Below are 22,504 nucleotides of genomic sequence, written 5' to 3' on the forward strand. Positions count from 1 at the left end.
TTTGTCTGTTTTCAAAATAACTCAAAAAGTTGTGAATTGATTTGAATGAAACTTACAGGAAAAGTCAAAATGACACAAGGAACAGATGATTTAATTTTGGTAGTGATCCAGGAATTTTTATGGATTTTTGAAGGATTTTTTGATCTTTTGACAGATGGGATCAATAAACTTGGTAGTTCAAGCTTCACATAATTGAGGCTTGCATATATGCACTGCAAAGTGTGTGCTCTGCTCGGGCAAGGCCCCATGTTGCTGGAAGCTGACGATGTGGAGCCAAATGATTCCATATTGGGAAATTGGACAATTTTCAATAGGAAGCATGTATAGTCAGTGGAAATGAGCTGCTTGGCGAAGGTCTGCGCTCTACGAGTGCTTTTCTAGTTATCAATATGTTTGGTATCAGTGGGGATTCTGTGAGGAGGAATGGGACTTTCACATTGTACATCCTGCTTTCTATAGAGTGTTGCAACCTGATGTTAAAATTGACAAGTGTTGAGGGGAGAATCATGAGAATGCCAGTAGGCATGATCTCCCCCCAAGAAGTCTTACAAGTGTGCAAGGGGCCACTTTAACAGAAGAGGGAATATGGGCTACCTGATTAGATAGTGTTGACCCTACCCAGCAGTACCAAGCAGCAAACTTAGCAGTATGAATGGGGCTACTTTGTCAGTAAAGAGTGTGGTCAGAGCAGAATACCTGATCAACTTGAGTCAACCTTACCTAAGGAACCAAGGAAATATTTGGAAGTCCCAAGTAGAAAAGGTGCTACAGTTGTTGATGAGAGCGAGGTCATCTGTTTATATAACCAATAAACAAAGCTTGGGAGTAAGACTCATTTTCATGTTTGATGTACTGAGCCAATATACATAACTAGCCAACCTACTATGGATATATGGTAGCTAAGTATCTTTCCACATTTCTTTGTTTTTGTTGATTTTTTTTTAATCCTGCAACATTTTATACTTATGGTGTTTGTGACTTGTTGATGATAATGACATTTTTTATTACTAACTGAAATGTGGTTGGTTTCTTTATGAATGCAAACCACCAATACAACGTGTGATGCACTCATATTGCCATTAACGAGTGATGTGCGACAAGCAGTTCGTGTAAACTGTAGAATAGCTATTCTCTCTAGACAGAACTATACTCACAGCAATTTCATGTTCATCATTCACTTACCCTTTTTCTGTTCTGTAATAAATTCTTATGATGTTCATGTAAGCCATTGACCATGGAAAAGTTTAAGTGAAAAATTTATCAATGTTCTAATCACTTTTACAGTGAATACCATTTAATTGCTAAAGATAATGATTTTTCATTTTCTTTCAATACAACCATATCTGTATTGATCCTTCTTAAGATCCATGGTACCAATGTATTCAATGCTTTTGTTTTTTGTTTTTTATAAATTGATTATAGGTATAATTTTTTTACCCTATTTTCTCTTAGTATTACCTTGTTCATATGATTAAGGCCATTTCAGACTTTAGTTATTCATTCATGTAGAGCAAAATGTAAAGAGTTTCTGAGGACATGGATTGTGGCAGTGCCATTTAAAATGGTTTCATTTAAGGGTTGTCATTGCTGTTTCTGGCTTGTATTTCAGCCGTTCATAAATAACTCCACTGTCCAGTTCTGTGGGCTGAGATGTTGTCAGGGTATGAACATAACGAAGCATTTCAAATATGTAGGTATATTCAGGGCAACAGTGCTCTTTGCTTTTAATATGACACTGCATGTGTGCCAAAAAGATTAAAAAAAGACCTTTCATTAGGCAAGATCATCCCCAATAAGAGAAGATGGTGCTCTCAAGATTCTTAGAATTACTGACAGATTCCACAATGATAACACTGATTACCTTTTTTTTTTTCGTTGTCTCATACACCTTGTATAAAGACCCAGTCTTTGACCAGAGTTAATAATAATTTCTCCTCCTGGCATAGATTTATGGATCCTGCCAGTCTGTTCATGTGAGATATTTTGAACAAGACTTTATTTTACTGTTTGCTTTATTTGTTTTGGTCTATCTTTGTTGTTTTGTTTAGATTAAACACAGAATATGTATAGCTTGGCCAAAAATGAAAAAAGTAAGTAAATAAATAGATAAATGAATAAATGAATGAATGAATAGATAAATAAATGAATAAACAAACAAACAAACAAACAAATAAATAAATAGATGGATAGATAAATAGATAAATAAATAAATGAATAGATAAATAGATAAATAAATAAATAAATGAATAAATCAGTTAATGAATAAAACTGTATGACATACCATGTGATGCAACATCAGTTTGATTTGCAGAATTTAAGTGAGATCATCACTTGAGAAGCAGTAAGGTCATATCGTTTATAACAACCTGCTTCTCAACTGATGACATTGTATGAATTCAGAAGTACTGTAATACACAGTTTACCCATTACGATTGAATGTCTGTGATTGCACTGTGTTACACGATTTACCTTCGGTGTTTTTCTTGTAGATGGAAGGCAAAAATGAAAAAGGAATGTATTAATTCTGGGGTAAAAGTCTTTTTTATCTGTAGACTTAAAGAGGAAAGCCAGTCCATATATAAGTTAGTCTGATAAAAAAGAGTAAAATCTTACTAGTTCAATGGTAAAAATTTGACTGAAATCGGATGAAAAATAAGGAAGTTATGACATTTTGAAGTTTTGCTAATTTCTGCAAAACAGTTTTTGTACAGTGGATATGAATAAGCAAATGAGTGAGCTAACCATGTCATACCCTTGAAGTACACAACCGCACCTTCTACCTTCTGGTGTTTTTACACAAGCTGTGTATTGTTCTGTACAAAATGTACCGTCTCGTAGGAGATTGGCTAATGGGCCTTGTGAATGTTGTAAATTAGTTTGTTTGTTTGTTTGGATTTATTTAATGTGCTCACTATTGTAGGAGGTACTGAAATGCTCATGAGCAAGGTACTGTGGGATGGACTGCTTCAAGTCCCTACTAGCTACTAGATTGATGCAACATGATGCGGTTAATATTTTTATCTTTTCCTTCTTTTTTGTCTGTGGCATTTAAAGAAGAGAAGAAAGACTGTGATCGTTTTGCTTTAGTTTGAAATGTGCAATAAGAGTATAAAGGCTGCCGCACCTGTTACTTTGCTAGGGACTTTGAGCTGTCAAGTAACAATGATCTCACCCGGGCACGAGTGGGGTAAAAATTGTTACGAGCATTCTGAGGTGCCAAGCTGAAGGCAGCTTCAATCTCTGCCTTAATAAATCACCCGTTGAGCGAGCGCTTGCATGTACTGTGGGTTGGTTGCACCTCACATTCATGGTGTTACATAATGAAGTTCTTGTGACTGTATTTTTCATCATACTAATAATTATATCTATATATCTATATATATATGAATCTATTATATATATTATGCCACCATGATTTTATTTATTTTCCAATAAAAGGGAAAGCGACTCCAAACTTGAAATGTGTTGATTTGTTCTTTTGTGTTGTTGTGGAGGCATATGCATATCTCATAAGTGTGTGTAAAGCTGTAATTTGAGGTGAGTGTAACCAGTTGGAGAGTAGTCCAGAGTTTACTCAGGGAGGTGTCTATGGGAAATGTGTGTTATAGCAAAATCAGTTCTCCCTCAACGGGGCAACAAGACTAGACGTCAACAACATACACTGTACTATCCTGTATACATACAACACTTATACAACACACACACAGACACTTTACTAGTTCCACTCCTCCAGACCTATAAGTGATATGCGACTTCTGTTTGTACAAATGATGATACACAAAAGGCTATGAATGTAAATTGGGTCTTTCCATTTCATTCCATTCATGGCCTTTGATGCATGTGATGTAGACTGTACATACATGATATAAATAATGACTGGCGGGGGAGGGAACATACGGAATGTTCCACCCGAAGGGTTTGAAATGCTATTGAGGGAGGTTATAAGTCCCGAGACGAAGTCGAGGGATTGACTTATAGCCTCCTGAAATAGCATTTCAAACCCTGAGGGTGGAATGTTTGGTACATGTTCCCGGCAACAAAAGTCATCATCTGTTATACGTGTATTATAAGGGTTAGTCAAATCAGGGAGGTACTAGGCAGTACCTCCTTGGTCAAATACCATCATCTGTTATGGGTTGATATTATAGTCAAAGTAACGTCAACGCTCTTGATCGCTCGCGCAGAGCCAAATTCACTGTGCGCGGGTCCTTCAAATCACACGTTCGTACGCATTACAATAATTGGTCATCTGCTTTCTCACATTGTATGGAATAAGCAAATTTATCTTCTTGTGTGAAAAATATGATCGTTCAACCATTTGGTATCGTTTGTCATTTGTTACGTGAAAATGTTTTCCCATGGGAGAACATTACAAAAATGTTCTGCTCATGGGCGAACATAACCAATGTGCCTCCATCACATGACTGTGTTTAGCCAATCACTAACTGGTATATGACTAACCCATTTAGTATTGTACAATGTAATATTTTTTCAATCATCATGTTTAACAAAACATACAGCTGCATGGGGTTTGTAACAATGCTTGCAGGCCACACACACAAGAACAAACAAATATATTGGTACAGTATTCAAAAGGAAATTTCAATGCACAATGTTTTGCTTTTATTGGCATTTAAAAGTCAATATGTAGATCATTTCGTTCTGATCCATGCAGAATATTCAGCAATAATGCTCCAAAGTGTAACAATCCATACTACAGTATTATATCACGGTATGATTTATAATATTCTGTAACATCACATACACAGGGTGTCCCCCTCAAAAAAAGATACTCTTAAAATAGCCCAAAGATGAAAATTCTTATCGAATTTTTGAAAGATAATTATAGATACGGATAGTTTCTCCAATCTCACGACACCAAAAAGCCAGGAAATATTTTATACTTGAGTGAGCACTGCCCACTTTTATGAAGAACATGCAAATAAGGTTGCTGAGGAATTGGCTATCTACATTGTTATGGATGATGGTCCCAAAAGACATCATTTTGAGCCAGCTTTTGCCTAGGTTTTGGACAAGGTGCGGAGTATAGAATTGTATGACTGACATGATGTCATAGATGGCGCCATTTTTAAAGACGTTTTTGACCTTTTCGGATTTTTCATTTTTATAGTAAATAGCTGTCCTTTGTAAGATACAGTCATGTAGGTATACTAGCAAACAAAGAATAAGAAAAAGTTAACCATACTCGATGCAGCATTAGCGGGCTTTCCATCCAATGTTCAATATTGACCTATGTTTTGTTTTGTTTTGTGCTTTTTCCTGGGGGGTGTGAAAAAATAATTGCTGGGAGGATGAGCGTGAGATGGGTCGCTGGGGAGTGAGACTTGCACCATAGGTGTGACACTTGGTAGGTCTGAAGCACACCGTCATGCAATCTACGATACCTGAATAGGCACAGATGTCTGGAATCAAACTGTCAAACGTTACAGAGATTACCTAATCCCTATTGTGTCACCAAGGCCTTCCTGTTAGGAGTGAGGCACATCACTACATCTGAATGGGCTAACTTAACTACTAAATAGGTCAGGTTAGGATGGATTTACTGAAAGTCGAAGAGAAGGCTTAGCAATCTAAACTATTAAAGTGCTGGGCACACGAGGGGTTAAAGACAATATGGGCCAATAAAGGCTTTGTGCTTCCAGCTTTCATATCAATATTGTATCACACAACAATCTGCACTCAAAACATGCAAAAAACACAACATTAAAAACAAACGTACCCAGTTCAGGGTAAAATTGTAGCTCAACAATGCCTCACTGTAGGTCTGATTGTACTTTGAATAAGTTAATACATCCAAATATACACACATGTATTTACTCTTTGAATCATTCAGGTTGAGCAGTATACGGAAGAGCCTATAGCACATCATGGCATCATAAAATCAAACACACATAATATATTTTTCAGTAATCTAGTGACACCTCATTGAGCTATGGCTATCATTTTCTTCAGCTTTTATTTTTTTGAATGATTTACGATAAATGCATAGTTCATGATGCAATACACCGTTTAAAACTCCCATGCATGTACATACATGTACACATAATGAGTGCAAATTTCAAATACAATGTACTCTGTCCTAAAATGTTAGCAAATGACAAATGCAATTTTAAAAAACAAACAAACAAACAAACAAAAACAAAAAGACAAATATTAACTTGTTCAAACGTTTACACTGTAGGGAACAACAAGTTTCACACAAACGGATCCTTAAATATGCGGTGTATTTAACTTCGATACTACACACAAGGGAGTTGCTTTTAACATACTAAAGTTAACATTATTTTTTTTTTTAATCTAACATTTATTGTTGACCCTAACACAATCAACTTTGTTTTTCAAAGGACAAAATTCAAATCACTATTCAAATTTGATTCACTTCCTCCTTCATCTCATCCTCCTGCATGTTTCTTGAAATGCAAGCCTACAGTGCACTCCCGTTATAATGAACACAGCTATAACAAAATTCTGGTTACAACAAAGTAAAAATCATTACGCCGCAACGTTATCGCCTCTATGTTTTTTATAGTTTATCTGTTTGGTTATAACAAAATTTTGATATAATGAAAGACAACTGCCGGTCCCGAGGACTTTGTTATAACAGGAGTCCACTGTACCAGTGTGAATCAAATACTGAATACAGCTGGATTGTCGCTCTTAAGTCTGCATGTGGTTACAACTCACTGTAATTAAAATAAAAGAAAACCTGCAGTGGGACAGCAACTTCACTAGATGAAGATGTGAAATATTTCGGGGGATGGATCTTAACAATAATAATCCTACAAAAGAATGGATGAGCTTTCAAAATGTTATAATATGCATACCAAATACACATACATGGTGATCTTCTCACATCTCTCCAATAAACACCAACAGTTTGGTTCAGAGCCACAATCAACTCAAAGAAGGCAGCATCAGTACACGTGTATATAAACATACAATGTATGACCCTAATATAATATCTTTGCCATTATAGAGGCATATTATTATTTTTTTCTATTTTTTGCTTTTGTACGTGTACATCGGTACATCACCTCTAGCTTGGTAAAAAGTCATGTCCAAGGTCTACCCGAGGTATTTCTTTATTGTCTGTGCACTTCAGACTTCACACATACAGTACCAGGCACCACTACTCTTTCTTCACTCTTAATCAGGTCAGGACCATTCCTGCATCATTTTGGATCCACAAAATTATAATGCTTCCTCCGTTTGCCTGCCAAATCTATTTGATACACTTGATTACAACATCTTGGTACATACCCATGAGGTATAGGAGATGAAGGGGATGCATGTGTAGCTTCTATTAACCCGTTCCATACCAAATTCTAAAATCTCCATTGATGTAATGCACAGGCAACCAGGTTCCAGTATGGAATGGGTTTAAATCCTGCACCATCAAACATTCCTTCCCCCTTCCCTTCACATCTTGTTTTTTTTTCCAGGATGTGGTTAAGATAATCTCTCTACAATTCTCTGTTTTCATGGGTAGTTTACCAACACGGGCAATGTACACAATGTACAAAGATTAAATCTTTGAGTACTTCAAAAACTAAATATTTTTTGCTTTCCCCACTTGATATTTACGATATACATAATGTTCAGTATCATATTATTGCTGCAAATAAGAATAAATTTCATGAGCAATGACAATCACCATGCTTGTATGATTTACCGGTATTCTAAACTCAACTTGCATGGGAGAAAAAGTACAGGGACACTCTGAGCGCCAACTGTGCCTCTTCAGGTGATATACTGAAGATTAATATCATGGAGGGCATATCGAGACCATCTCTGATGGCGTTGGAACAGATGGGGACGATACTGCAAGCATAAACCTCATACTACCATCAATACACCTACAAGATTGTATGACCTCTACGAGACCTACACCACAGGTAAACTAGTTTATAGCCTTGTTAAAGCTTGTTCATACACAAGCTCTGACAGAAATATTTTCAGATGCTTCTTTGTGACGTGAGATAAGGATGAGATCTCACTGTGTACACCTTGCTGCACGAAGAGTCGGTCTGTGAACAAGTCTCTAGAGCTGGCAGAAGACTGAGCAGCGGGTTCAGCTTCAGATTTGGAGAGCTGTCCAGACTTTCTGATTTTGTTTGGTTGTTTGTACACACAGCCACAAGCATGAACTTAAAAATAGATTCAAGTTCCACTGGTATCACTGCACAACCTGGCAAGGATAACTTAATGACAATTTTTGATTGCAAGAGCCACCTTCCCTGAACATTACAAATCTATGTCATATACATAAAGATATATATCTATAGATAATATTTTTATAATATTCTCAAATCTTTGAGAAAGAGTCCATCACACAAGCGAACTCTGCAGAGCCTGTGCTATACATTGAAACTTTCACCGCATCCACATGTGCCCTTGATATTTGGGTTGTTGAAGACGAATTCGCTGGCCAGCTTCGACTCCTGAAAGTCCATTTCCGTTCCGAGCAGCGTCAGCTGTGCCTTGGAGTCAATGAAGATTTTGACACCTGACAGATGCAAACACATAAAAATGAATTGGTCTGCTATAAGTTACATTCAAAAAATGATCGGGCAGTGATGTGGCTCAGCTGGTAGCGCCTCTGCCTTCAGATCAAAGGGTACTGGATTTGTTTTCCGAGTCTCACTGAGCAATGTTGAATACTGTACCAGCCTCTCTAAAAAGAGGCAACACACTCTCCTAGATCTGTCCCTCGGATAGGACTTTAAATGGGGGCCTGTGTGTGAGTTATCCACAATACACATATTGTACGTATTCAAGATCCCACTTCATTCATTCATCGCAAAGAGCAAGGTGCTAACCTGCGGAAGTGGTCCCCCACCCATCAACACAAGAAAATGGGCGAATGATGCCAACCTCTTGTGGTGCGCCCCAGGTGACTAGCAATAGTCAGCAAAGTAGTATCAACATCAACCATAAACATTGTGCCATACGCTGGAATGAATGAACAAAGTACATGTAGGTGAGATGTTCTCATAGAAATGGAGAAACTGTAGTCTGGATCTACTGTAGGATTGTATGAAAGAAGGGGGAGGGGAAATCTGAAAATTATTCAATCAAAGGGTGAAGATGCATTCGGACATGATAGCACACTCAATGGAAAAGTCGGCAGAATTGTACATTTGATACAACAGATGTCACAGTCATAATTATGGTGATTAGAGAGTCAGCTCGGCTGACATAAAATGGCAAATTAAAATGGTCCTTTTTGTCCATGAAATCAAACATACCTCATAGGTTTTACTTTTGTGTGTGTTTTTTTTTCTTGCAAAGAACTAAAGATGATCAAAAATGTGCTTTACAACCATTTAGAAGCTATACGAGGAATTTTCTCAAATCTATTTTTTTTTTTTCGAGAGCTGTGCAGTACAAGAGTATTAAATCCTGTCAAGACATCAATTATTTTACCGTGCATATTAAATGACCAAACAGAACTGTAAATTTAAGAATTTATAGCTCAGATTGTCTGGTAATATGATGTTGTAGGTCAAACCTGACTGGATGTCGACACTCAAACAAAAGTATCCATGCACAATTACTCAGTTAACATTTCTACATCAAAACTTAATAACTTTAGCTACCAGTATTTAACCATTACATTGCACAATTACTTCATCAGAGTTACAGACATTATAGGGTCACTTCAGAAGAGAATATTGTGAGGGGAGTAAGTATGAATTTAAAAACCTACCATCTTGCGTGACTTCCTCATCAAACTTTTGCTTCTCCTTGGCGTAGTCCAATGTGTAAGTAAGGCCATTGCAGCCCCGCGTCTTGACTCCAACTCTCAGTCCAGTTTTATCTGGGTTGTCAGCCAGCAAAAGCTTGATCCTACCGACAGCTGCCTGGGTCTGATGGTGGGGTTAGGGGGGAGGGGGATGGGGAGAAAAAAAAGACAATTTTTTTAATTACCTGCACCAAGGAGGTTATGCTTTTGCTGTCATTGGTTTGTTGGTTGGTTTGTTTGTTTGTCTGTGTGCAAGATTACTCAAAAACTAAAAGTTGTGAACAGATTTGAATGAAACTTGCAGGAAAAGTTGATAATGACTAGAGGAACACATGATTGAATTTTGGGGGTCATCTGGGAATTTTTTATAAGTTTTTGAAGGAATTTGGCAAGTAGGGTCAATGACTCTTGGGAGTTCAAGTTGCGCATACTTGAGGTTTGCATATACAAGTGTATGCACACTAAAGTGCATGCCCTGCCCAATGCAGCATGCAGGAAACTGATGAGATATTAAAACAAACGCTTCTTTACTGGGAAATTGGTCAATTTTCAGCATAAGTGTATGGGTGAAAATGAGCTGCTTGGCAGAGGCTTGCGCTCTCCGAGTGCTTTTCTAGTTTTTTTTAAATATTTTTTTTAATATGCAGAAATGAACGCGAAAATCCCGAAGAGTTACGGATTTCAATAAGATGTGGTGTCTGAAAAAAAGATTTTTGTAAAATAAAAACCTTCAAAACTGCATATCTTTTTGTCGTGCAGAAAAGTTTATAATATCTTGCTTGAAAGTTGCACTGATTTTTAACACACTGGTGCTACAACTACCAGGTATATTTCATGAGAAGAGCAGTCTCATGTACACTGTACATGTATGTGATGAACTACAACTGTACTGCACGCACTTATTCGAGAAACAATTTCAAGAAAGTACAAGACCATGGCAGGTATGTGCTTTGCATGTCCCATCTTTGTTTTTGGATATCTCGGCAATTTAAAGGACAAGTTCACCTTCGTATAAGTATGTGGATTGAGTGAAAGCAGCAATATTAGTACAACACATCAGTGAGAGTTTGAGCAAAATAGGACAATCCGTTCAAAAGTTATGAATTTGTGAAGTTTCTGCTCAGTAAAGGTTGGATGAAAAGACTACTACAACTTGTGATGTCACATGAATACAACGATATAAAGAAAGAATAAAGAAAATTCAACATATTTCCATTTTTCTCGCATAACAAAACAACACTCGACTTCTCTCTTCCAGAAGGCAGGGGGAATAATATTACTCTTAACATACGTCAGTAGCAAGTCAAAGAAATGTGTACTTTATTCAAAAAGTAAAGTTTTATGAAATTCTCTTTTTATTTTCCTTATATATTTGTACGCATGTGACATCATACACTGTAGTAGTCTTCTCTTCCAGCAGTGACTGCGCAGATACTTAAAATATTCGTAACTTTTGAACGGATTGCAGAGACTCCAACCCCAAGCACCTTCTGATCTGGAGATTCTCCCGCCCGAAACCCCTAGCAAACGGGAGACTCCAAGTTGATGTGTGCGAAGTTCCTAGGGTTCTAGATGTTCTCTGGTGCTATCTGCGGCTTATTTCTTCAACATACGATAGCAATAAGTAAGAAATCCTTTCCACCGGGAGACACAGAGCCAGGGCGGGAGAAATCAAATCTCAAACGGGAGAACGGGAGATTTTGCAAAAATGGGATTTCGGCAGGAGATCTCCCGTCGAAAACGGGAGAGTTGGAGTCTCTGGGATTGTCCAATTTTCCTCAAACTTTCCTGATGTGTTCTACTGATATTGCTGCATTCTCTCAACCCTTATGTATATGAAGGTGGACTTGTCCTTTAAAAACCAATATTGATGGAGGCCTAATGTTAGACCCATTCCAATGTAATTACATCACATTGAACTCCTAAGGCTCAGTAAACTTATCTCAGGATTGGATCTTTTGGATCTTTTGGTTAGAATGGCCCTCCTTGGCGCTAGCAATACAACTGTATACAGTTGTACCTCTCGTATCCGGACAAGTCGGGACTGGGGCTTATTCGGGTAAGGGATTTGGCCGGATACGGGAGACTCAATGCTTTATACACATGTCTATGATACACATGTACTGATGTAGCCCATTGCAGTACCACATGTAGTAATGTATATACTGCAACCTTTTCATTGTTACACTCAGTAACAGACAGCTACATTACATAATACCGTACTGGGCCCAAGGTAAAAAGTGATAGCGCATTGCGATTGGGTTGCTCTCTTCCGCACACTCTCTCTCTCTCTCTCTGTGTTCTGTGTGTGAACAATTTTTGAGTGTTCAATATCATTCGTTGATCAGCCAATGACTCGAAACAATGCATGTCTACTATCTAGTGTATGGACCTATATGTGGCAATGCGATATGAGAGGACTCGAGCGCATAATCTGTCCATGTTCTTGCGATGATTTGGGGATGTTTGGGGATGTTTGGGGATGTTAAAATGTCTGAAGGTAAGCAATATGGAAGGAAATTTGATGTAATGTATGTTAATCATGTTGGAAGTATTATGTATAATTCATGTGTGTTTGTGTAGGAGTTCTCAAGGAGTTGGGAATCCCCCTTTCCTCCCGTAATTATCAAATAAAAAAAAAAAAAATCACGGCGAGATTGCGTCCGTATAGAGATCCGCATAAAGGGAGGCCGGATAAGAGAGGTTCAACTGTAGCATACTTTTGCACCTCCTTGTAAGTTACAAGGAGGTACATGTAGGATCGGAGGTTGGGTGTCCGCACACTTAAGACTCTCGCTTACTGTCTTGCTTATTTTACTTTGAATACGCATTTACGCACAGCTCCTCACTGACAAACAACTGTTTATGTAGGCGTGTCATTGTCAAACCAGACGCACTCTGTACAGTACAGTGCGCGTCCGGTCCCACAACCTGTCTGGACACCCAATGACTGGGTATACATGTACGGAAGTACACTACTCACTATCGTACCTCAGATCACATTTTCAGTGTGCGCTTGTGAATCCGGAGTATTTTCTCCATAGAACAATGTGAGTATAAAACATTCCTGGCAAATTTTGAGATTATCCACATTTCTATTGTCTAGAAAAACATAGGTCTAACGGTTACAGGTTTTATTTTTAATATAAAATAGGCAAGGTGGTCGATGTGTTGGACACCCTTGTAAATTTTATTTAAATTAAATTTAGAATAGACCTAGGTCAAATTCAATTCAGGTACGATTTTAGATTCTAATAATAACGGTGTAGAATTCAGGAAGGCCTAACGTTAGAAGTGGAATCTAACGTTTGACTGTCTATCGTTGTAATTAAAGTTAGACTTGAATTTTACTATTATTGAGAAGACTGAGTCTCTACTAACAGTTACTTTATCGCCAGTGAGGCACCGCACCTGCGGCATAAGTTATTTAGATCTAACGTTACAATTCCGGCCCTAGTACAACGCCAAAAAAACCCCACTGTAATTGTCATGACACTGTTGTAAATATTACAGATACAGACTTATGGCAAACGTTAGTAGAAATCTACTGAGTAAAATTACCTGTTTACATTTTTAAATTTACGTACTGTACGCAACTAACAACACACAAACAGTTTAGGTGCCTACACTTGTACACTCGCAGTAGCGCAAAATACAAATTACAACACAATTCCTCACAACCGCCCGCCCGCCGCAGCCGCAGATACGCAGTTGTCCTGTTGAGTTACACTAAACATCAGCCTACCTCAAACTTTGCATTTCCTTATCTCGATTTCGAAGGCCTTGCCAGTGAGATTTTGAGAGAAATGTAACGAGTAAATTCTGATTCAGCTCTGCAACTTACCAAAACCAAGGCAGCTCGTTGAGGAATAAGTTTTGCTCGACCTTTCACGGCCCGTACCGTAGCTCTTCCGACAGCAGCCATAACAATCACGTAACTTCTACTGTAGATTACACCGCGTATTACACGTAGGATACAGCTACACCAGTGAGCTAGGTACGCGGACGTCACTGATTTCTATGCACAGGCGCTAGCACAGGGGAGTATGTCTGTGCAAAGTGCGTGGCGTACACCGACTGTTCACGTGTTGTAGCCACCGAACTACTGTAAAACATGATATATTCGCGGCATGAAATTTTCGCGAATTGGAGCCGACAGCCTTTTCCGTGGCATGAAATTTTCGCGAATTGCCACTGGCGTTCAATGCATGTAGTGTAGACAAAACTTTCACATGCATTTTAATTTCGCGAATTTTGGCGCTCGCGAAATTCGCGAAATTAAAATGCACGCGAAAATTCCTCGTTTTACAGTAGTTCGGTGATTGTAGCTAAATATACGACGGTGGTGTACGACGAGTAATCCGCCGGTGTATCGGTATGTGTATGTGCTGAACACCACTATTAGTATTTGTTGAACACCGTTGATGACTGCTGGTGGATAGGAGGTGGTAAATATACTTCACCGAGATCTTTATTTGGGTTGCAACCCCGCCAAATCTTTGTATGAATTTAGAGAGTCGAGAAATGGCCACAAAAGAGCATTGAAACGCTACGCTACGTAGGGTAAAGTTGAGGCCAAGGATAGGGTCAGGAGCCGATATTTGCCTCCTGTAGTCCCATATAATAAGATCTATGTTGGCGACGCTGTGGCTGTTGATTAGAATCCACGTCTACCAAGGCCAATTCTATCGAATGCATATTGTTGTATGTTATTATTGTCAACCAATGATAGATGTAAGTGCACACTGTTTGAAAGAAGTTAAAGAGACTGACGATACAAAATAAATTTACTGTGATTTTTAATTTTATGTAATTTCATGAGAAGATGAGTTGTAATTTGTACAGTAGTATGCAAAGTGCCAGTAGCTAGTAGTACTAGTAGTAGTAGTAGTTCTACATACAGTACGTCATGTCTATGTCTAGTACAAATAGGATTCTAGTAAATGAATTATTTACTGGCTGATAGATATGAAGATTTAGATCCACTCCACACTGGAAGTGGAATATTGTGCAGTGATACACTATTTTGTCACTACAGTTCGGGAAACCCACTCACAAGGGGGGCCCCTCCTTATAAGTAACCCGTCCCCCTTATAAGTAACCCCGTCCCCCTTATAAGTAACCCCCGGGGCATCCCTTATAAGGAGTCTCCACGCTTTTTTGCAATGCAACGCGAAAATGAAAGGACTGCGGCAATTCGCTTGATTATGTCCATAAAGCTTCACAAGTTTCCTAGTTACTCACGAAATTTGAGCAAAATCGGTTTGAGGCATCATATCTAAAATCATGGATTTAAATGCGATGTCAAACGACCCATGCGAATGCTGAAATGCGAGCGATTACTGGCGTGAGTGTCGCCAGGCGCGGCGGCGCGGCAATGCTTGAGTGCAGACGTGGCGACTGAGTGGAGTCGCCACGTCTGCACTCAAGCATTGCCGCGCCGCCGCGCCTGGCGACACTCACGCCAGTAATCGCTCGCATTTCAGCATTCGCATGGGTCGTTTGACATCGCATTTAAATCCATGATTTTAGATATGATGCCTCAAACCGATTTTGCTCAAATTTCGTGAGTAACTAGGAAACTTGTGAAGCTTTATGGACATAATCAAGCGAATTGCCGCAGTCCTTTCATTTTCGCGTTGCATTGCAAAAAAGCGTGGAGACTCCTTATAAGGGGTGCCCCGGGGGTTACTTATAAGGGGGACGGGGTTACTTATAAGGGGGACGGGTTACTTATAAGGAGGGACCCCCCTTGTGAGTGGGTTTCCCGAACTGACTATGTCATGTGATTTGTAGAGTAGACACCTACAGGAAATGTAGGTCTAAAACAAAATTTATATAGACCTAGAAATCTATCTATGTTGGATGACACAGCCCTGTTTTGTACGTACAGAAGTACAGGCCCCCTTTAACACCCAAAGTTCTCTTTGAATATCAACAGTAGTGACAACAAAAAACTGTAATTTACATCATGTAGCGGTAGTACATCTTGCTACATTTTGATGACTTTTAGTTCCTAGTTATACATGTAATTCAGGCCTTGGGATACACATAGACATACAGTTGAGTTGCATCATTTGTAACACTTCCAAATATTTTGTGGAAAGATGATTCATAATGAAGGAGTTTTTCAGAATAAAGGCATTTTCTCCCTCTTCCAGTCAACAAGTCATGGCAGAAGCACAGACATCTCAAGTGCCAGATGAAGAGCTGACTGTGCCCCGGGCACCACTGAACAAAATGATCAAGGAGCTCCTACCGAATGTGAGGGTGGCTAACGACGCACGAGAGCTCATCCTCGACTGTTGCACAGAGTTCATTCAACTGGTCTCGTCTGAGGCGAATGATATCTGCAACAGACAGGCTAAGAAGACAATATCCCCAGAGCATGCACTTCAAGGCAAGATTCAGGACTCGAAGTAAAAGAAGAGCAAACACGTTTGCTCATCTACTTTTCCATTCTGCCACTGGTACCATCAATCTTTCTACTGTTATTTTGACAAAGCCATTTGTTCAGCAATTTCCAAGTATACTTTAAAACGAGGAATGTTTCATGTGTATTTTAATTTCACAAATTTCTTGAGAGCCAAGATTTGTGAAATTTAAATGCACTTGAAAGTTCTTGTCTACCCTATACGCATTGAATGTTTGGGGCAACTCGTGAAAATTTCATGCCGGGAAAAAGGCAGTCGGCTCCAATTCGCAAATATGTCATGCTGCGAAAATATTGTGTTTTACAATAGTTACTTGATGGAGAAATTTCCCCAGGTAGATATGTTATTCAGTGATGTAGATAGATCAATGGAATGCTCAGTGAGAGTTTGTTGTTGTTTTTGTTTGTTTGTTTGGTTTTTTTTTTTTTGGGGGGGGGGGGAGGTGGGAGGTTGAACAGTCCACTCAAAAGTATGAAGTTTAACAGGTTTTACAAGTTCATGAAATTAAGTTGTTTTTATTGCAACTGATCGACTAATTGCCCCACATCGATGTGAATAACTCAGTGCAAGAATTTCATCAATATGAATAATTGTGCAGTGCCTGCTGCATGCTATAAGGATTAGAACCAGCGATGGCTGTCGGGTGAAAGCTCTGTGGTCTAGTGGATGGTAAAGACATTTGTTCAGTTATCAAGAGGTCGTAGGTTGAATCCTGCCCAAGTATGTATAATCATGATTTTTATCAGAGCCTCCATTAACCCGTTGAGGACGAGTCCCAAGTATACTGGGGCAGGTGTTTATGGGAAATGCGTTTTGTAGCAAAATTAGACCATCCTCAACGGGTTAAACACTGATCGATTTGCTGCTAATTAACTTTGACATTGTGGGCAATTTGTCAATCAGTTCAATATTAGCAGGTCTGTTGTTGATTCTGTAGTTGCCCTAAGTAGATGGGAACTCTGCAACAATTTGTGATATTACTGTTGTAGAATGAAATAAGAAAATATAGAAAGAATTTAACAAATGTTCATTTTCATGAAAAGTACACTCTCCTTTGACCTGAAGTCAAGGCAAGTTCTATCCATTTCATTTCCATTTCATTTCCATTTTATTGTTTCTGTATGGTACAAATAATCAACTATGATCACTTTCAGAAATATACACATGGTTCATAATAATTCATGGCTGATTTTGCACGTATAATGAAAAGTAAGCAAATCATTGTGACGGAGAACGGAGACATAATAAAAGAAAAAAAAGTCAAGGTACCATACAGGAGGATCCCCAGTAAGCAGAGCTTAATATTGGGGTCTCGTGCACAAAGAAATAAATATGACAGCACTCCTGAACAAAGTTCAATAAACACAGCACTGTAACTGATATCCTAATTCAACTGAATTTAATTAGATTGCTGTCTTGTCATAATTGTTGTGAATCGCTCAGACCAAGAAATTTAAAATCATATGGAGGCCACATTCAGAATAACAGGATTTTCCTTTTCTTCTTCCATTCAGTGCAAGCTTCATGCTTGAAGATAAACACGTTTTTTTTTGTGTGTGGATACATATGTAGGTACTAAAGTGGGTGGTCATTTCACTGGGTTAGCACCCTGCCTGCCAAATCACTTGTTTTGATTCTGACACATTTGTCTTTGTATTTTTTTATCTCTCTCTTTCTATCTGTCTGTCTATCTATCTATCTATCTATCTATCTATCTATCTATCTATCAATCTATCAATCAATCAATCAATCAATCTATCTATCTATCTATCTATCTATCTATCTATCTAACTATCTATCTATCTATCTATATATCTATCTATGATTTTTACCACAGCTTTGGATAGCCTTGGTTTTGGCGACTATCTCCATGAATGCAAGTCTGTACTTGAGGAGTGCAAGACAGTGGCTGCCAAAAAGAGAAGAGCAAGCACGCGGCTGGAGAACCTAGGAATACCAGAGGAGGAGCTGCTACGCCAACAGCAGGAGCTCTTTGAGAAAGTAAGTGATGACTACTACATTTTACTGTCGACACAACTTCTCACCAATCCTTTGTAAATACAAACTTTACCCATAAGCTGTACTTCACAAGGACTAGGTTAACTTTGTTTAGTTGTATTCACTCCAATGCAATGCAATTAGATTCATTTTAATTCAATTCACTTCTCAATTCAGTTCAATTCAGTTCAATTCAATGCTATGCAATTCAGTTCAATTCAATTCAATTCCTTTCCATTCAATTCAATTCAGTTCACTTCACTTCATTTAATTCCATTGAAACACAAAATGTGCAGATGATCTTCAATGATTCATCTTGTGAATTGGACTTATTTTGAGCATGCCTTTTTTGGAGCTCTCACAAAACAAGCATGATTCACAGTGATGTAACTCTCCTTAAAAGCATTCATATGTCTTGGGTAAAATTATACTGACAATATTTCACAGATCAAACATATTTTCAACTTAGACGACAGGTGAGCAAGCATGAATGTCTCTTTAATTTGTCACTTTTTTACCCTCTCAGATTACAATATTCTTTTAATGATGCAAATATTTCTCCAGAGGTTATCAGTAAATGCATAAACAGAATAACTTGATATTTAATGATATTAACCCATTGGGGATGGACTGATTTTGCTACAACATGCATTTCCCGTAGACCCCTGCCCAAGTATACACGCGACTCATCCTTAAGAGGTTAAGGAGTTGGTTGGTTGATTAGTACCGTGAAAGGAATAACCTTGAGAAATCATGGAGCTTTGGATATACAAAAAAGTGGAGCTTGTCATTCACAGCTGATTATCTAAATGTGCAAAATATTTATGGTGCCTCTGAAATAAAACATCAACAAGATATTGCCTGAAATACATTGAGGATGATATCGGAAGGCAAGGAAAAGGCTGATAAAGAGTCGGGGGTTGGGTTATGAATTTTGTTTGGAAGTATGGTGCTGATGTCTAGGGTGAAAGGCATTGCTTGGCACTTTGTACAGATTATTCTGCATGGGTTGTGGGTGGGTCAACAATAGAGGGCAGCCTGATGTATGCAATGGTTTTTGTGTTATTATTCTTAGGCGAGGCAAGAGCAAGCTGCTATCGAGCAACAAGAGTGGCTGCAACTCCAGGCAGCCCAGGTAGCTCAGGCTCAGGAGCAGGCCGGCCCTGCAGCGGCCGCCGGGGGCCACTTTCCACCATTCACAGCGTCGGAGGGTATTGCCCATCCAGTTGGCATTTCCTACTACCAGCAGCCTGGGGACAGGGCGGGGCAGCTGCCCACCGAGTCGGCCAGCAACCAGCCTCTGCCCCCACCCTGAGGAGCAAATAAGGAGGCTTCTACCGGGTTTAAGCAGAGTCAAATGAACTATTCTTCATGAGCCACTGAGAGCCAAGGACTACCGGAATGCTTTTCCAAGGTTCTAGCAATGCAGTGTCAATTCCACAATTCTCTTGCAGAGAGTGAAAGAAATTTTCTTGGCCATGATGTTAGCGACGCTCTGAAGTCAAAAGAACACTTATCTTAATGAGTCACAGGACTGTAATGCTATGAAAGCCAGAGGAGCTTTGTGAATTTGTCCTGAAGTGGATAGTCTTAGCTTTATTGTAACGAAACACTTTGCCATATGGGAGAAGATCCTGTCCTATTGGCTTTAACTCGAGGAATCAAGTTGCCATGGACTAGGAAGAAGAAATCTTTGAAGAGTGTTCTACTCTACTTTTCAGTTTCCTTCTTTTTCTTCATCTTCTTTCCGTTTTTACTCCTCCTTTTCTTTCCTGTTTTGTTTTTCTCTGTTGCCTTGTTCTTCGTGTTATTTGTATTCTCTGTCCTTTCTTTTGGTTTGAGAATGGTTCTTGAATATCTTTACAAAAATGTCTTATTCTCAATTGGAAATATTCTTTGATAACATTGACATCAACAGTAAAGCCCATAGAAACACTTGTCAGATCAGCCATCCGAGTATTGATTGATCTGGCACAAATAACTTCTCCACGTTAACAGGAACCAAGTTGAGGCTTTAATGTCCTTGTAGAATGGTATGGGCTGCACCCTGTGGAATAGCAGATAATGATTAAGAGAGAGAGAAAAGTCATAGCACAGTTTAACTGCCTTTTTGTCTGCAAACCAACAAAACTTGTGCTGAAGACACCATGACCACTCAACCATTTGTCTAGTAATGCTGCATGCAGTTTATGAGGGTATTGTAAATGCATTGGATCTTAATGTTATTATTGGGTTATTTCAGGTTTTATGGTAGTGCTAGTGTTAGTGCTATCTCAGCATTAGCACAGTATCAAAACCGAACTTGAAATTAGTCAATGTTGACAGATTGGCCTTAAAATCATTACATGTTTCCATAGCTGGTGTTAAAAGTTTCAACATTTTAAATGTTAGCAATTTACATGCTTTCTCCTCATTGGCTTAACACTAGCCCGTAGGGATGATCATGTTTGTCATCTCAAGTTCGGTGCTGGTATTTCTGGCATTATGTGCAAGACCCACATTCCTGTGAGTCACATCCATGGTGAACGTATGTTGTACATGCAGATGTTTTCGATAGTCTAGGTGAGTGCAGTGGTCGCCCGCGGAATGTATAAGACAAACACTCTAGAAACGGCTACATAAATCTAAGCCTGGGAGCAAAAAAGAGATTGTTGTATTCTGGAGAAGGGATGGACTTTGTGCCATTTTAATTAATCTTCCTCATTATGCTTAGCAGTCATGACTATATCTTTATGTCTCTGCCCTAAGGGTGCCAGAGGCATTATTTAATATTTTATTTGAACCATGCACCATCTCTTGAAACACCTTGTTTTCATTGCACAATTCCAGCACATCTATGGACTTCGTGGTGGTGTGAAGATAACACTAAGTGTTTAACACTAGGTGTTGGGGATTGGTGATTGTTATCGGTATCCATTGCATTAATCTGTGTCATCTGACCTTTGGCGTTGGAGCTTGATTTAAAGCAGCTGTTTGGGAGAAAGTGTTAACACTAGCAGCTGCACCGAACTTGAAATCACGCCTAGTAATCATTTGTGTGTTGGTGATTACTGACAGAAATACTGGTTAACATGAATTCATCAAAAAAGTAACCCCCTTATCTGTTGCTTGCATCTTGTGAAACTCATTTTGAAGCTGAAGAACTATGTATTTTGACATGGTGTGTAATAAATGTGATAGGCATTTAAGACAGAATTGATTTAAGTCTTCCTTTTTCATGAAAGATGCACAAGTCTCACAACATCAAACACAATGGCCTGAACTGAAGAAGATGGTTTAGATTTAGACCATGGTTTACGGAAAATAAAAAATTTCTTCTGCATAAATATGATTGACAGATTGCGGAGGCCAACAAACGTCCAGTAAGAAACGCGCGCTGATATGTGCGTGTTAAATATATGGCTGTTTCGTGCTTATTTCAGTCCATGATCGAAATTTAAGCCACAATTTGAATTTGAAACCAACTACGTGAATTTGGGCCATATATCTGCAGGTAAAGCCTTGTAAAGAGGAAATTCAGTCCAAGTATAAGTTAGTCTGATAAAAAAGAGTAACATTTTGCAAGTTAAGCGGTAAAAGATTTGACTGAAATTGGATGAAAAATAAGGAAGTTATGAAATTTTTAAGTTTTGATAATTTCTCCAAAACAGTTCTTGTACAGTGGGTATGAAAATGTAAATGGGTGAGCTAAACATGTCATACCCTTACAATTTTCCATTGATCGTGTACAAAAAAAAAAATGACGAAAATTCAATGTTTCTGTCATTGAAGTCTGAAACATGATGTTATTCCTGGTTAAATAACTTCAGAATAGTGATCAGTAAGATATATGAGGAAATGAGCCTCAGTATAATTGCATTTGAATTAAAATCTGGAAATTTCAAAAATTTTATGTACAAACTATATGTTAAGTTGTGAGGGAATGACATGCTCACTTTTCCATATGCATATTCATATTGACTGCTCAAGAACTGTTACCCCCCCCCCCCCCAAAATAGCAAAACTTTGAAATGTCATATCTATTTTCCATCCGATTTCAATCAAATTTATACCGTTGAACACGTAATATTTTACATGTACTCTTTCTTATCGGACTGACTTATATTTGGACTGGATTTCCCCTTTAAAAGAATGTACGTTGTGATGTAGATAGGAAGTGTTCTGTGTTAACCTGACTGCATGCAGGCGTGCTTGCTTTGCTAGTGTTGGAGGGAAATGGGATTCATATCCATGATACATGTATGGTACATGTACCTTGTGAATGCCTTTTTGCCTTGAAACCAACAATTTCTGTATGTTGTAGGTA

The 22,504-nt window shown here is 38.6% G+C and overlaps 2 protein-coding genes across 2 annotated transcripts; one reads left to right on the forward strand and one right to left on the reverse strand.

Moving 5' to 3' along the window:
- Positions 1 to 8,261: 8,261 nt before the first annotated feature.
- Positions 8,262 to 13,691, reverse strand: LOC139721883 (iron-sulfur cluster assembly 1 homolog, mitochondrial-like). Its single transcript, XM_071633205.1, has 3 exons — positions 13,611 to 13,691; positions 9,731 to 9,890; positions 8,262 to 8,527 (listed from the first exon to the last, which is right to left on the reverse strand). Exons 1-3 carry the CDS (start codon positions 13,689 to 13,691, stop codon positions 8,379 to 8,381), a joined length of 390 nt encoding a protein of 129 aa, XP_071489306.1. The 3' UTR covers positions 8,262 to 8,378.
- Positions 13,692 to 14,185: 494 nt separating this feature from the next.
- Positions 14,186 to 19,513, forward strand: LOC139721840 (protein Dr1-like). Its single transcript, XM_071633159.1, has 4 exons — positions 14,186 to 14,211; positions 15,928 to 16,166; positions 18,038 to 18,201; positions 19,274 to 19,513. The coding sequence occupies exons 2-4, from the start codon at positions 15,938 to 15,940 to the stop codon at positions 19,511 to 19,513; spliced, it is 633 nt and encodes a 210-aa protein (XP_071489260.1). The 5' UTR covers positions 14,186 to 14,211; positions 15,928 to 15,937.
- The last annotated feature ends 2,991 nt before the right edge of the window (positions 19,514 to 22,504 follow it).

The sequence above is a fragment of the Diadema antillarum genome, unplaced genomic scaffold, assembly GCF_040938485.1.
Source record: "Diadema antillarum isolate AM-2024a unplaced genomic scaffold, OU_Dant_1.0 scf00000151, whole genome shotgun sequence".
Lineage (NCBI taxonomy): Eukaryota > Metazoa > Echinodermata > Echinoidea > Diadematoida > Diadematidae > Diadema > Diadema antillarum.